Consider the following 17,161-nt stretch of genomic DNA (forward strand, 5'->3'; position numbering starts at 1 on the left):
CAAACCAGATAAAACCACAACACTGAGAAGGAGAGTGGACACAAAGTCCCACTTCTAACACAGAGCTATTGTAATTGATGGCTGCTGAGAAAGGGGCGAGCAGTTTTCTCCACTTGAGTGTCACAGAGTACATCAACAGTATTCCAGGGAGGTCCAAAGCCCGGGAGCAGTTGGCACACAAAACGGGCTCTAGAAATTCTTGTGCAGTTTTTGTCTTGCCTTGATGCCTCTTGTCATAATGGTTTGCTTTAGTTTGTCTGTTTTGATTTTTCTTTTTCCTTTCTTTCCTTTTTTTTAGGGGGATGGAAAAGAAAGAAAAAACATGAACTTGGATGGATAGGGAGGTAAAGAGGATCTAGAAGGAGTTGGGGGAGGGGAAAGACTATGATTAAGATATATTTTATATAAAATATTTTATAAAAAATAACTTTTGAAAGACTCAAATAAAAATATTAGAATATAGGAGTGCAGAGATAATTCAGTAATTAAGAGCATTTGCTGCTCTTGTAGAGGACCTAAATTTGGTCACTAGTAACTACACGACAGCTCACAACCACCTGTAACTCTAGTTCCTGGGAATCAGACATTCTTTTCTGGCCTCCATAAGCAATATACACACATTGTGTGCATACATACATTTAAGTTCACACACATACACAGAAAATAAAAAAAAATAACTCTTCAGGAATTATATCAATCCAATGCAATTTGTAAAAATGTGATTATTTTTATAAAATATTTTACCTACACATGTGTGTATGTGTATGTATATGCACTAATATGTAAAAGTAAAGAGTTTTCTGTAGCCAGATGTGATGCAAAACTCCAATAATCCCAACATTTGAAAAACAGGTACAGATGATTGTGAGTTTGGGTATAATTTGGCTACATAGTGATGTTGGGGGATGGTTTTGTGTGATGGATATTCTGTTGCTGATTTCTGTGTCGGGAGATCTGGCTATACTCTGGAAGCTACCATCGTCATGATAATTGAATCATCTCCTATATCAATGCTGCATAAAGGATGCTCCCCAGGGGGCTGGAGAGATGACTCAGTGATTAAGAGCACTGACTGCTCTTCCAGAGGTTCTGAGTTCAATTCCCAGCAACCACATGGTGGCTCACAACCGTCTGTAATGGGATCTGATACCCTCTTCTGGTGTGTTGGAAGATAGCTACAGTGTACTCATATACATAAAATATAATAAATGATTTTTAAAAAAACAATGCTCCCCAGTTATCTCTCATCAATAATAAAGAGCCTATCAGTCCATGACTGGGCTGTGAAGGCAGGACTTCTGATCTCAGCAGAGGGTCCCAAAGTGGCAGAGGAAGGAAGAGAAGAAGTGGCCATGAAGCAGGGGGTCCAGAAGACATTGTGTTAAGCAGGTCACCAATGGATTCACCATAAGGACACACATGGAGCAAAGGAAGCCAGGACAAGACTCAGACTTCAAGTAACATGGGGCCTGTGGCTGGGAAGTAGAAGCTTAGAGGGTTAGAATAGATGAATATCTACCCGCCCATAGTGCTTAACACTTGCTAATAAACTTAATAAGTCCTTGTGTCAATTATTTGGAAGCTAAAATGGGAACATATAAGGCAATCATCCATAAATCACTGCTTATACAGTTAGAGATAGATAGATAGATAGATAGATAGATAGATAGATAGATAGATAGATAGATAGATAGATAGATAGATAGACACACACACACACATAAATGCTTCTAAGGCAAAAACTCATTTGAATGTCACTGTTTACTAAAAGTCATACATTTCTGTACAGAAGACAAGGGGAAATGTTTATTTCAGCATTGTTGCATTGAGTAATGAAACCCAATGGCAATGCAGGTATCCATCACGGGAAAGAGGTGTAACCAAACCACAGTACATACATAGATGTGTGATATAACACAATAGAAAAATTGTTAATCTACTACAAACACCAGCAAGAATGAATCTCAGACTCCAAATTAAGAACAAGAAACAAGAGGTAAGCACACTGTGTGATTTCATTTATACATATGAAAGAAACATATTGTCTTAAAGTGCATACCTAAGAAACAAAACTGTAACTAGAACCACAAAAATCATTAGCTCGGTATAATGACAGCATACACTGGAAACTGGGTGAGGAGACACGATCCGGGCAGCACTGCAAATCTCCTAGCTTGGGTAGTGAGAACATGCATGCCCATTTTATACATAGCATGTATTACATATACAGTACACACAGCTATGCATGCATGATATGACACAATTAAAATCAGGGACATTAGTTCCTGCTGTCTAATGTAAGTTTGTACCACCTTCCAAAGCTTAACATTAGAGGAAAACTTGGCTTTGTCATCAATACACATGAGGCTTAGATGAATAAATAATTATCTATAAAAGCATCTCAGAAGTTAACAAAGTTAGAAATATTTAGCCGTCCTAAAGCCAGCAAATCTCCTTTGTCCTCTACCAACTCAAAGCTGTGGCTCAGAACTCAGGAATGAGAAAGCAGCCAGTAGAGTTTCAAATGTAATCAGCATCAAGTTGTGAAGATCCAGGCTCATCATCACACTCAAAGCTATTCACTGGGCAGAGTCTCAGGAACTTAAGAAAATCAGTCAGATAAGTAACTTTTAAAACTAGGAAGGAAACGGAACAAGAATTGTCTATGTGAATAATTATACCTATAATACTGAAAACCTCCAGATTTGGTCTGGTCTAATGGCTCAGCAAGCAAAGGTGGTAGTTCCCAAGACTGAAAACCTACACTTGATTTTCCAGAACGCACATGGTATGAGAGAACCAACTTCTTCAAGTTGTCCTTTGACCTCCACATCCATCACACAAGTACACGTACACACACATGCACATGCACACACATACTGCTAGTGACGATGATGATTAATGATGATGACGATATTTTAAAAAAGAAAACTCCAATATCAACTAACCAAACCCCACCCACCAAGATCCCAGGGGCTAAACCACCAACCAAGGAGTACACATGGAAGAACCCATGGCTCTAGCCACATATGTAGCAAAGGATAGCCTTGTCAGGAATCAATGGGAGGAGAGGCTCAATGCCCCAATGTAGGGGAATGTCAGGGCAGGGACGTGGGAGTGGGTAGGTGGGGGAGGAGCATCCTCATAGAAGCAGGGGAAGGGAATGGGATAGGGAGTTTCTGGGGTGGGAACTGGGAAAGGAGATAACATTTGAAATGTAAATAAAGAAAATATCCAATAAAAAGAGAAAAAAGAAAACTCCACAATACCAAAAAGAACTAGGTGATATATGTGACCACAAAGTGATCTCTCTGATATTTTCTTAAAGTTTGACCAGTTTCATGTGTCACCATAGCACGTTTTAGTTTCCTTAATATTATTCATTAATTATATAGGCAAATATATAAAAAAATCAATACTGGATTACAAATACCCAATAAAATAGAGACTCTTGTTTCCTATTTTACACATTTCGAAATTGTTTGAATTTTGTTTTTAATGAGCCTATACCATTTTATAGTTATACATCATATACACGTTATAAATAATCTATGTATAAAGTATTAGGAGATGATAACAATGTGCATTAACTCAGTGTCTTATTCTAAACACTCAGAAAATGAACTGGTAGCAGAAGTCTTTAGTTTAGTCGTGTCTATAACAATAGTCACAACTATCAATGATTTTCCTGCACCCAAGAGCCGAGGCTAGTAAGATAGAGCATAAAGGTTCTTGCCATGAAGCCCAAAGACTTGAGTTCTATTCCCAGGACCCACAGGACGGAAAGAGATAACTGACTCCCTCAAGTCGTCTTCTGACCGCCCACCTACACACACACACACACACACACACACACACACACACACACACACGAATAAATAGATGTAATAAGACATTTTAAATGAGCCAATCCTAGCCTATGAAGAGAGAGTTGTTTGTCTTGCTAACTTTGTAAGCACTGACCCAAATATTTTCAAAAACAGAATGAAGGACAAGGCTTACCATCTTAGAATTCCTTATTGGTGGATACTGCCTGGTCCCTCCCTTTCGCCCACACGATGACTCTTTCACATTGTGTCGACTCATAAATAAACTCTAATTTGATTGGCTTCTTGAGTGTGCCTCTGGGTGTTCAAACTTAGATCCCTAGGCACAGAGTAGAAAAAACAGTGTGCTTCTATTTTTACTTTCAACTTATTCCATCTTCTATTACAACTTACTTAAATATAAAATGCAGCAAAATAGAAATTTAATTATTTATTTTATGTATATGAGTACACTGTAGCTGTCTTCAGACACAGCAAAGAGAGCATCAGATCCCATTACAGATGGTTGTGAGTCACTATGTGGTTGCTGGGACTTGAACTCAGGACCTCACAAAATAGAAATTTTAAGATACATTCTTCACCACTGTAAGTGCAGCTTTAAGATCCAAAAGGTTCAGGTAAAATAGATTCTGTGACTAGCATGCTGTAGAGTTGAAACACCGGATAGAGGAGAAGAAATAGAAAGTTCCTGCAGGTAAAATTTTTGATGGCTGGCCCAGAAACCCAAATCAGTCAAGAACATGGTTACAACTAGAAATCTGTCTTTCTCTCAAGACCAGAAGATTTCCCACATTACAGTCTTGTGCTTTGTCTTTCAAAGACATCATCATGTTCCTTCTCCACTGTTTTGCAATGGTAGTTGAAAGTTTAAGCATTAGCTTGGAAATCTAATGATATGGTTCTAAATCTAAGCAGGGACATTTGCGAAGGATTTCCCTTGTGAGTCAGGAGGGAGCTGTGTGTGTGTGGGGGGGGGGGTTACCTAAAACAGCCCTGTCCCTAACAGGGCAGGCAAGGAAGCCAGAAGACTGACATCAACTATACCATTAGAGATACCTGCTAGCATTTTTCCACATTATGCAATGACATTTCTTCTCTATGCTGTTTAGACAAACACACAGCTCAGGAAAATGAGTACTGTTTCCAGCCTACTGAAATCTGTTCCTGGACTGTTGGTATTCCTGGAGCTATGAGTAACAACCTCATGGCTAAGGTTACCACGTCTCCATCTATGCATTGCTGCGTCAAGAAGATACTACCTAAGGTTCCTCCTGAGTTCTGCCCACACCTTACAATCTATGCAAATTCCTCTTCAGAGGTCAGGCATAGCATTAGGAAGGGTAGTAATTTAGTCTGCATAGTGTCCATAGTCCTATTAACTCACATCCTGTAACTCAGAAGCTAGGGCGTGATTTCAAAGAGCATGAAAAGACCAGAGCAGAATGTTGATTTATCAATACTGCAGGAAATGGAAAACAATAGCTTATTACTACTTCATAGTCTCATCTTCTCCAGTAGGAGCTGAAACTGAGTCAGACCCAGATCTTAGTAACAATGGCTGGAGACAAATTTATGTAGTAAACTGCTGGGATGGCATCAGCAAACACTCTTAATCTCATGTGCTATCCTAGGAAAACTGGGGTGAAATAAATACACTCTAGAAACATTCATCAATATTCATTTCTGCCCATAGATCTAATGGTTGAAATATCTCCTATTCTAATGCCATTCTTAGCATAAACGGCATCGCAATGACCTATGACAAGATATACTAAGGAGACCTCAAATGTCTTCAGTTTCGTATTCCCTGTTTAATTTTATCAGTCGCATTCATTTTTATCGGCATTTTTCTGGTTATGGAATAGCAGGAAGGGCTGGTTTGATTGACAGCTATCCCTGGTGCCGGATTTCCTCTTACCTGTTAAATATGCACCGCACTGCTTATAACACATGGTTTTCAAGCTTTCCCGGACACAGCAGTCAGAAAGACAGAGATGAATTTCATCATTAGTCAACTGACTGGAAGAGTTAGCAAGATGTTAGAGTGAAAGGGGTCATTAGCGATGGACTTAAGTTTTGGAGGAAGTTTGAAGCATTCCACAGTTTACTACACCACTTGCACTGAAGTGTGTGGCAGAAAAGATGTAAGGTGTACACACATTCACAGTCGACAAGTGTAACCATAATTAAACAACGTCTTTTCCAACATGTTATTCATGAAAATGAAGCGTGGAGAAGCATTGTTTCTGAGGACAAATGCAAAATAAAAAAGCATTTTTTTTTTGATGAGGCAGAGATGCAGGTCACATGTCTTACTATCCATCTTTCCACTTCATTCTTTCAGACAGGGTCTCTCACTGAACCTGAAAGTTACCGTATCATCTAGAATAGCCGGTCATCAGGTGCCAGGGATCTTCCAGTCTCTGCCCCCAGTACAGACTCGGTAGAGCAGCTGCTTGCTTGGCTTTTATGTGTGTGGTTTTTCCACTGTTTGGAGCGGTTTTATTGTCTTGTTGTCCGTTGAGAAGATGTGTAAACTCATGCCCTCATGCTCATACAACAGTCACATCCTGACTGGACCATCTCCTTAACCCCTAAGAACTACATTTTTAAATGTTCCAATAACATTGCTCAATAATATACAGCTATTTCTTTTTTTAATTAAGTGGAGGAATTATTTAACTGTTCAACAGACTAAGTCTTGCTTTTCTGCCCTGAAAAGACTCTGTTTAAGTATACCCGTTAAAACCGTCACCAATAGTGCAAAATGATGACTGAATATTCACTCCAACACTTGTTTCTTGTATTTTCTAACCTTGCTTCTCATGCGGAACCTGTGTTTCATTTATCTTTATTTGGTTAATTAGTAATAGTTGAAGGGCTAAGTTAATGACATTACTAGCAATGTAGTTCGCTATTTCTCTTAGTTCACTTAATAACTCTAGTAGTACACATGCATGCTCATACAAATATATACATATATATTCATTTATATTTTCTTCTTATATAAATAACTTGTCTTATATTTTCTTAGTTTTGAATTTATGATCAAATGATCAAGATTTCAATATACTATTTATTGACATAAGTAATAATAATCCTTCATAGCCATGTGTTTGAACCCCACTGAAGGCCAAAGGCATGCTGTAAAAAAAAACAAGACAACTTTTCCCTTTGTGTTGTTTTCCAAGTGAGAATTCTCCAGAACTTTTTTCTATTACTCTCATCAACTATGTCCACCTAAGGGCTCAGAGAGCTACATTCCGCCTCAATATAAACATAAATAAACAGTAGCAGTAAGTTAGCTCCATAGGAAAGGCATTTACTTTCAAGCTTGAAAACCGAGTTTGATCCTAAGGTCCTACAAGGTGGAAGGAAAGATCTTGAAGAACTAGCCTGTCTCCATCTTAGCCTTAAAAACCATCTTATAGTAAAGACAAATGGGGTTCACTCCTATTTATGATTAAAACTCCATTTCTCAAAGATTGTGCTATACCCGACGTGTAACCTCGACAAAATGGTTCTGTACCGCTGGTTCCAGGAATGGCAATCATGTCTTTGCTTCAAAAAAGTGTTTATAACCATCTTACAACCCTACCTTTGTTTCAAAAGGGTTGTCATGGCTCCCTTGCTATGACTACTTGTTGCTGCGCCCTCCTGGCAATCGTGTCTTTGTTTCAAGGGTCGCTATAACTAATGTGTTCTGCTTGGGTTCTGCTCCTGAAACTGCTTCTCTTTTGCTCACAAAATCCCCCATTTGGGAGCCCACTACACCTGAACTATAAGATCTTTGTCTTTCTCACATCCAAGGATGACTTCTCAAACCCTGCCTGAGAGGAAGGTGGCTTTGTACATGATTTTTTTAAAAAGCTGGCTTTAATTAATTGCTTGCTTAAATTAATTTGGCCTTGAGGATTTGGGTCAATGGTCTTTCTAATCCCATCTTTGGGATTAACAAACTGACCTTGAAAATCATTCTCTGAGCTCCAGTAGAGCACCATAGCACATACACGCCCCCTGACTCACATCAAATGTAACAAAAAACTTCAAATAATTAAAAATAAACAAATTACTTTCTTATAACTCCTGTAACTGTTCATTAAGCTTCTATTACTGTTCTTTTTTTCCCTTTGATAACGTTACGTTTATTTTGTCTTTAAGAACTTTGGTATTGTCCAAAAATAATATTCTATGTTTAAAATGTCCTTTCCTATAAAACAGCAGTGAGAACGGTCAGTGGTGAACATTTTCTCATATCTTCTTCGGATATAAATCGAATTCAAGGTCTAAGAAGCATGATGGCTGCCTTTCTCATTCTTTGAAGTACCTTTATTGTATTGTTCCCTGTTTCTAAGATGCTGTGGCTTTGTCTAAGCTTCCACACTGGGGCATGCACAATCGCCTTGACTTTCATGCTCCCCGTGAAGTCTGGCATTGGTGCTACATGACAGACACCTGACAGCTTCACCTCCACGCATGCTAATTGACTCTGGTTAACTCCTGGTGTAATGCCATTGTGACAATGTTTAACAGAAAAGGTAATCTCAGCAACTGTAGCGGTCCGTTTTGCAAATTGAAGGTTAAGGGTGATGCCTTTACTGATTCTCCTTTTAACCTTGAAAATTAAATTTCAGATTACATTGATGGCCATAGACCAGTGCTGTTGCTAACATCCAGAGCTGTTCTCCCTATACTGTATAGGATATTTTTTTGCTAGGAATAAAGTAATGCATTGTATACAGCTCCAACTGTTTATGAATATTTGTTAATTATAGAGGGAAATTTGATTGACAGAAGAACTGCAATAATAGAATAACAAGTTGTTGAGCTTCTGTGAGGTTTGCTTTATCTGTGTGTATGCATGTACAGTGTGTGTGTGTGTGTGTCTTACTGAATCAACTGAAACTAAATTGCAGCTTTATAACCCATCATCCCCAAATACTTCATCCTCTTGAGAACAGTGTATTGTCTCACATAATCAGACGAGAAATACAGATTCTGGAAACTGACATCGTTGTAAGACAATTATCTAAGACATAGCTCCTATCCAAATCTAATCAGTTTTCTTAGTAATATCTTTTATAGCATTTTCCCTTGTGGATTCAGGATCCAGCTCAGCACCACCAGTTGCATTCAGTCACCTGCTTAGCGCACTGTAATCTGAAGTGGTACTTCGTCTTTCTTTTTCTTGTAGAATACGGATTTTTGTTTTGTTTTGTTTTGTTTTTAAAGAACAGGCCAATTCAATTTGCATTTATGTGATTATTTACTCATAACTAAGTCCATATTATCCATAGTTGGCAGAAATTCTACATGAATTATGTTGGATCCTCACCGTTAATCTCATTCAAGGACACACATCATATTTGTTTATCCTGTTTCTAAAGATACTAGCTGGCCTCTCTTGGTGAAGACAGGATCTGCTGAGTCCTGCTGCTTACATTTTGGGATCTGTAAACAGACCTTCAGAACAAGACTCCTAACTCCTTCATAGAGATTAGCCTGTGTAATCCAATCTGCTATCTTACAGAACAAATGCTTCATCTTACACCACCACCACCTAGTAACAGGAGCACAGATATGCTGAGGAAGCACTTGTGTCTCTCCTTTGTCTATTGCATTATTGAGTCAATTAACCGGACCTGAAGGAGTGAGAATTCTCCAAGAATCTCAGGTAGAGAGAAGAAAAGGTCCTGAGCCTGATGACCCAGATGAGGAGGTTATCTCCTTGAAAGAGACTTTACATGGCGCTGAAACTTGCAGGGCATAATGGCAGCTGGAAGCCTAAGAACAACAGCTAAGTCAGTCATGATTAGAGCCACACACTGACCAGGACTGCTTGGCTATGCATTCCTCTTAACCTCTTTTAAACCTAAGCCTTATATCAAGACCCTTAAGATGAGCTTTGCAGGTGTTGGGGTGGGAGGTGAGGGTCATTGGTCCTTTTTATTTCTTCCTCTTCCCAATATAACCACATTGAGAAGATATTTCTCTGACTTTTGTTATTACTTCTGAAGTATTGAGGAAAGGTGGCACGTACTCCCTGGTTAAAGGTTCCTAGGTTCAATCTCTGACCCTAAACATGGGTAAAACTTCAAGATGTCAATCTGACTATTCCTATAATAACAATAATAATAGCTTTTTAGAAGATCCAAAAAACAAAAAAACAAAAGCTTCCATCCAGACCATCAGAGGTCCTTCTTTTTTTTTAATTTTTAATATTTTTATTACATATTTTCCTCAATTACATTTCCAATGCTATCCCAAAAGTCCCCCATAGCGCCCCCCACTTCCCTACCCACCCATTCCCATTCTTTTGGCCCTGGCATTCCCCTATATTGGGGCATATAAAGTTTGCAAGTCCAATGGGCCTCTCTTTCCAGTGATGGCCGAATAGGCCATCTTTTGATACATATGCAGCTAGAGACAAGAGCTCCGGGGTACTGGTTAGTTCATCATGTTGTTCCAACTATAGAGTTGCAGATCCCTTTAGCTCCTTGGGTACTTTCTCTAGCTTCTCCATTCTACTACTGATCTTTATCTTTAGTGTTTTGGTTGACTGGTTGGTCAGTTGATTGGCTGGCTAGTTGGTTGGTTGGTTGGTTGGTTGGTTGGTTGGTTGGTTGGTTGGTTCGTTGGTTGGTTGGTTGGTTGGTTGGTTGGATGGTTGGATGGTTGGATGGCTGGTTGTTTCCTGGCTATATGGTTAGCTGGCTGGCTAGCTGGCTGGCTGGCTGGTTGGTTGGTTGGATGGTTGGATGGCTGGTTGTTTCCTGGCTAGCTGTTTAGCTGGTTGGTTGGTGGGCTGGCTAGCTGGCTGGCTGACTGATTGGTTGGTTGGTTGGTTGGTTGGTTGATTGGCTATTTGGTTGGTTGGTTTGATTTAGTTTGATTTAGTTTTTTGCCAGGTTGGAACAGATTTTAACACTTGTCACCATTCATTTATTCTAGAAAAAAATCTTTTCTTTTGATGGCCTCTTCCTTTTTCCAACTACTAATTACTTATCTACAGCTTCTGTATGTGCTACTTGGTCTCTGCGTGCTGACAATCCCAAGTACCAATTGTAAACTTAGTGTTTCCATGGACTTCTTACTCTGCATGTTTTTCCTGTGCTATGATTGGAATACTGTAGGCTAAACAAGTGTGTGTGTGTGTGTGTGCGTGTGTGTGTGTACACGCGCACGTACATGCGTTGAGTATGCACGATGGGGATCAAGTTTAGGGTATGCTACACCAGAAATATATATAGACACATTTTTGTTTTTATATAATGTCAGAAGCTATTGAATAACAATAAATTCATAAGCTGTGTTGATTTCCTTGTCTACAATTTACCATCCTGCCCTGATTTCCCTTGATATCTGGCATTGACAAACACATGTTCTTTTATTCTAATCTTCTTTGGAATAATAGTAGTATGTTAACTCCCAGATAACACGTTACACTTCACATGGTACATATAGGCTTCATGTAGCCCCACTTGTCAATTCTTGAGGTTGTTTCTTATTTTATTGTGGTCTGTGCAGAAAGTTCTTTCCTATTGGTGTTTTCTTAACATTGTTGAGATTTTCAATTGTGAATGACAAATATATCCTTTTATTTTTATTTTTAAATTTTCTTTTCAAAAATTTTATAGTTTTTAGTATACAGCTTCTACACATCTATATCCATAATTGTAGGGTAAAGTGACCCCTTGGGCCTGACTTGACTATCAGCCATCATGGAGCAGAGACTTTAGCCCAGTAGACATGAATATTCCTGATCTTGAGAGGCACTGCAGTCTATGAGAGGCAGAAGGTGAACTAAAAGTGAGACTCCAGGATGTAGTTTCCTTTACATCATCACTCATGATGAGAGGAAAGTTTCAGTGATGGAACTCTTTTGGTGTTATCATTCCTGTAAGAAGGCTCACACCCATGGAAGGAGTTACAGGGACAACGTTTGGAGCTGAGACAAAAGGATGGACCATCTAGAGACTGCCATATCCAGGGATCCATCCCATAATTAGCCTCCAAATGATGACACCATTGCATACACTAGCAAGCGTTTGCTGAAATGACCCTGATATAGCTGTCTCTTGTGAGACTATGCCGGGGCCTATCAAACACAGAAGTGGATACTCACAGTCAGCTATTGGATGGATCACAGGGCCCCCAACGGAGGAGCTAGAGAAAGTATCCAAGGAGCTAAAGAGATATGCAACCCTGTAGGTGCAACAACATTATGAACTAACCAGTACCCCGGAGCTCTTGACTCTAGCTGCATATGTATCAAAAGATGGCCTAGTCGGCCATCACTGGAAAGAGAGGCCCATTGGACATGCAAACTTTATATGCCCCAGTACAGGGGAATGCCAGGGCCAAAAAATCGGAATGGGTGGGTAGGGAAATAGGGGGGAGGGTATGGGGGACTTTTGGGATAGCATTGGAAATGTAATTGAGGAAAATACGTAATAAAAAAATATTAAAAAAAAAAATAAAGTACACATGGGAAGATAAAAAAGAAGAAGAAGAAGAAGAAGAAGAAGAAGAAGAAGAAGAAGAAGAAGAAGAAGAAGAAGAAGAAGAAGAAGAAGAAGAAGAAGAAGGCTCACACCCATGCTCCTGTATATGAAAGCCCTTACCCAAGTTTCAGTAAGGAAGCCTTGTGAGTAGAGGATGAAGTCATGAGTAAAGGTATATGGTTAGCATGAACACAGTCTGTCAAATGCCCCATTGCCTCAGACCCATGGGAATGGCAAAGCCTTCCCGTGGTCAGGCAAAGATGTTGACATTGTGTGCAGAAATGATCACCACAAGCTTCATGATCACCACAAGCTTCTTCTTGGGAGACTGCAGCCTAAGACTGCTCACCTACAGAGGCACCCTAATGAGATTAGCTAGCCTGTCTCCTCAGGCGGCAGGATACAGGATGTGTGCTGAGCTCCCAGGATGCTAGTGAGTCTTCCATCCAATCCCAGATTTTCTGTACATATGTCCAGCTTGTCTTCAAGCTGTCTTCCCATCACCCAAGTCAGGTCATCCCCAAACTTGTGTAGGTCACAGCAAAGCTCTCAACTATGCTTACATAAGAAAGGCTCGACCATCTGTGTTCCTCTAAGCCCCATAAACTTACTGGTTCACCAAATTGAACTTTGATGTAAATCTTAGTTTGGTCTGTTCTCACTTCCCAGTCTGAGGTTAACAGACATCTGTTCATATCTCGTGAAAAGTAACCGAACATAGGACTATTCAACTTTTCTATTTCTTCTCCAGTCGATTTTGGACATGCCCCTTCCTTTTAAGGGAACAGTTTTATGTTGAAGATGATTTGATCCTATAATATTTTCCAGGTATCAAGGTGTATATCAACAGCTACACTTTAATAACACTATTATAATAGTACAAACTGACATGAGGATAATAAATATCTGTTAGGAACTTACTATTTTTTTCTTGTAAACTTCTGTTCCTTATTGTTCTCTATGCTGTTGGGGTCAGTCTGCTATGTATATATGTTGAAAGTACCCTAAAAATTTATTTTTTATAATTTTTTAAAAATTATCTTGAATCTTTTATCCACCCCCCCGGCCTGGTCTGCCCTCCCACAGTTCTTCATCCCCTCCCCCGTCTCCAAGAGGATGTCCCCACCCCACCCTCCAGGCCTCCCCACTCCCTGGGGCCTCAAGTCTCTCAAAGGTTAGGTATGTCTTCTCTCACTGAGACCAGACCAGACAGTTCTCTATTGTATATGTGTCAGGGCCTCATACAAGGGCCTCAACCACGTTACCTGGTTGGTGGCTCAGTGTCTGAGCAATCTCGTGGGTACAGGTTAGCTGAGACTACTGGTCTTCCTATGGGGTTACCCTCCTCCACAACTTCTTTCAGCCTTTCCCTAATTCAACCACAGGAGTCCCCAACTTCAGTCCATTGGTTGGATGTAAGTACCTGTGTCTGTCTTGGCCAGCTGCTTGTTGGGCCTCTCAGAGGGCTACCATGCTAGGCTCCTATCCGTAAGCACACTATAGCAGTAATAATGTCAGGCCTTGGAGCCTCCCCTTGAGATAGGTTCCAATTTGGGCCAGTCACTGGACCTCCTTTCCCACAGTCTCTTCTCCATTTTTGTCCCTGCAGTTCTTTTAGACAGGAACAATTCTGGGTCAGAGTTTTTGACTGTGGGATGGCAACCCCATTCCTCCACTTGATGCCCTGTCTTTCTACTGGAAGTGGACTCTACAAGTTCCCTCTCCCCACTGTTGGGCATTTCATCTAAGGTCCCTCCCTTTGAGTCCTGAGAGTCTGTCGCCTCCCAGTCTCTGGTGCATTCTGGAGGGTCCCCCCACCTCCTACCTCCCAAGGTTGCCTATTTCCATTCATTCTGCTGGCCCTCAGGGCTTCAGTCCTGTTCCCCCCCTCACCATACTCACTATTTTATTTCCTGCAATTTTCAGGAAAATTTCAGCATATAAATCTCAGGGAACAGAGTGACATCAAATACCTGTTTACCAAGAAGACATTTTAAGCCGCCGTTTCTTCAAGCTTTAGAGTGGAAGTCTATTCAACTGTCAGTAACAAGCAGAAGTGACTCTTCAAATCTATTTTTGTCCAGCTTTTTAAAACCAAATAGAATCATATTTGTTTCCTCCAAAGGTGTTATCTCAGGGTAGAAAGAGAGTGTCAAGTTGTGACTGGAAATGTTTCATTTATTTGAGTAAATGTTGCCCCGCTGTTACCTGTTCTCAAAGACTTCAGCAGGAATAACTTTTAAGAGAAGCCAAGGGACCACAGGGTGATGTCCATATGAGGAAGGAACACAAAGAATTCAGTCACGGGTTAATGAGTCATTAGTGCAGAAGCCTTCAAGGCTTCTGAGCCTGGAAGAAATCATTGATTTTTCTCCTTCAGAAAGACATATGTCTGCATTCTTGATAATTTATAGGAGTCTTATTCTGTGATTTTAACTCTTTCCTGAGGAAAAGAATAGTGGACTTCAATTATTATTAAGGCATATTCTTAAAGCATAAAGTCATTAAATTTGGACTTTGGACCAAGAAGTTGATTGCCAACACCAAGAAAATATGACCAGCTCAGTATAAACTTGAGATCTTAAGAAATCGGGTTGTTTTTTTTGTTTTTTTGTTTTTTTGTTTTTTGTATTTCAGTTGTATTTGATATCTTCCCAGTTGAATTCACGTTCCTTCCTGACATACATTCATATAAATTTGAGGTCTCTTTTCTGAAAATACACCAAAATTACTCATGCTTGCCTGTAACTTTGTAAACTACTGATGAGAGAACACTAACAAACACATACCAGTATTTAAGCACACTTACTTAAAAAAAAAAAAAAAAGCAAAGTGGCTCAAACAAGAACAAAGCTCAGGAAAGTAGACAAAAACCAAGTAAGACTGAAGATGATAACTTTATCCATCTGCTGCTCCCATCTGTTGTTATTTTTGTTCCCCTTTTAGACAGGGTGTCTGTCCAGCCTAGGATGACCAGCTGGAGTCCCAGGCCTATCAGCACATCCAGCATCTCCTCTCTCAAATCCCTCAACACCCTCAGTGTGTCTGAGCTTAAACTCTGCCAGTGTTAAGTGGAAGGCTGCCGTGAATGGAGATATTGTCACACTGAGAGTCTAGAGTAGAGAGTACATGGCAAGCAAGCGGCACATTGGGTGCTGGTCATGCACACGCTCCACTTAGACCAGACTACCCAGGCTTGCCGAGCTCAGAGGCTGACCTGGACCTTCTGGGTCACTCTTACTTTACTGGGTTTTGTTGTTGTTGTTGTTGTTGTTGTTGTTGTTCCCTATTTGCTTGTTCCACTGTTTTGTAATTGCGGCAAGGTCAGAGGTTTAGTTAGTCTAAGAATGCTTAGCCACATCTTGAACTATCTAACTCAAATGTTTTTATCCTTCTGAACATATGCCTAATTCCCACCTACAATTATTTTAAAGATATACAGTAAGTCAGCTGAAAAGAGAGGTGGGGTATGGGGCTAAGGAATGCCACCACCCTTGGGCACAGCACTGATGAGTGAGCTGCTCAATGGTGGTGGTTAGGACCAGCTAGTAAGTCTTCTCCAGGAAGGCCTTGCAGCACCTAAGGCATTGCTGGTACACCACCTCGAAGTCAGAGTCATTGCCATAATGGGGATCTTCAATGATGAGCTGTTTCTGTGGATCATAGCTCCCAAGTAGCTCACTTTTAGCTTTGAAGTTTTTAACTTGATTACTTTTTCTATTGAGATCTCTCAGATTGCTTTCATCCATACATAGTATATAATCGAATGTGGCAAAGTCTTCTTTTGTAATCTGTCTTGCCTTATGGGCTGTGCTAATGCCATGATTTCTTTTTTTTTTTTAATTTATTTTTTATTAGGTATTTTCCTCGTTTACATTTTCAATGCTATCCCAAAAGTCCCCCATACCCACCCCCCCAATCCCCTACCCTCCCACTCCCCCTTTTTGGCCCTGGGGTTCCCCTGTACTGGAGCATATAAAGTTTGCAAGTCCAATGGGCCTCTTAGGCAGCTGACAGCTCTTGGGTCTGGGGGCCGGCCCACGTTCCAGTCAGAAACAGTGCTGCTGTCAATGGCCCAATTATCTGAAACCTTTTCATCAGTTACCAATTTTCTGAATACTGCTTCTGCAATGGGTGACCGGCAAATGTTACCAAGACACACGAGCAGCACTGACTTGGAGCCAACCTCTGCCATGTTTCAGTGCAGACCCTGGCGCCCAGAAACCGCGTAGGACAAGAAATCATTTTCTTAAATGCATTACCTTTAACAAAAAATAAGCAAACCTGAGCCCATGGACATGGCCTGTAACTCCAGGAGCTAAGGTAAGAAGATCTCAAGTTCAAAGGCAGCCTGAAGAAAGAGTGAGTTCAGGCCATGTTGATATTGATGAGAAGACTCTGTCTCAAACAAACAAAATTTTAAAATGTTTAGAAAGGCTGGGGGCAGAGATCGGTGTTAAAGCAATGGCTCCAAGTTCAGTCTCCAGAAAAGCAGACAAACACAAGCATGCATGGCTAGGCAGGACCCATGCCAGCAATAGGTTTTCTCTCATAGCCTTCTCTGTTATTCTTGACATACTCTAGCGCTATGGCAACGACGAAGCAAAGGCATGGATGGAAAAGCAGCATTGTGCTTGAGCCATGTTTATATTGGAGGAAGTACATACAGAGCAGTTGCTGAAGAATAGGATGTTGCTGTCTCACATTAATCATAAAAGTAAGACATTCCTGGGCGGTGGGTGGGGGTGGGGGGGATGAGAACCAGCTGTGAGGTAATACGTGAGGCTTTGGCAGAGCAATAGGACAGGGGCAGTTGTGAAATGGCTGGCA

At 40.4% G+C, this 17,161-nt stretch overlaps 1 protein-coding gene across 2 annotated transcripts; it reads right to left on the reverse strand.

Annotated features, from left to right (window-relative positions):
* Positions 1 to 15,462: 15,462 nt before the first annotated feature.
* Positions 15,463 to 16,526, reverse strand: LOC110303863 (low molecular weight phosphotyrosine protein phosphatase-like). Of its 2 annotated transcripts, none has more exons than XM_085840482.1 (2): positions 16,407 to 16,526; positions 15,463 to 16,122 (listed from the first exon to the last, which is right to left on the reverse strand). In XM_085840482.1, the coding sequence occupies exons 1-2, from the start codon at positions 16,524 to 16,526 to the stop codon at positions 15,877 to 15,879; spliced, it is 366 nt and encodes a 121-aa protein (XP_085696608.1). In that variant the 3' UTR covers positions 15,463 to 15,876. The 2 variants fall into 2 exon arrangements, with proteins under 2 accessions (XP_085696608.1, XP_021030744.1); XM_021175085.3 differs by having other exon boundaries at positions 15,463 to 16,162; positions 16,336 to 16,526.
* Positions 16,527 to 17,161: the final 635 nt, after the last annotated feature.

This window comes from Mus caroli, unplaced genomic scaffold, assembly GCF_978045245.1.
Source record: "Mus caroli unplaced genomic scaffold, Mus_caroli_1 scaffold_1, whole genome shotgun sequence".
NCBI classification, from domain to species: Eukaryota; Metazoa; Chordata; class Mammalia; order Rodentia; family Muridae; genus Mus; species Mus caroli.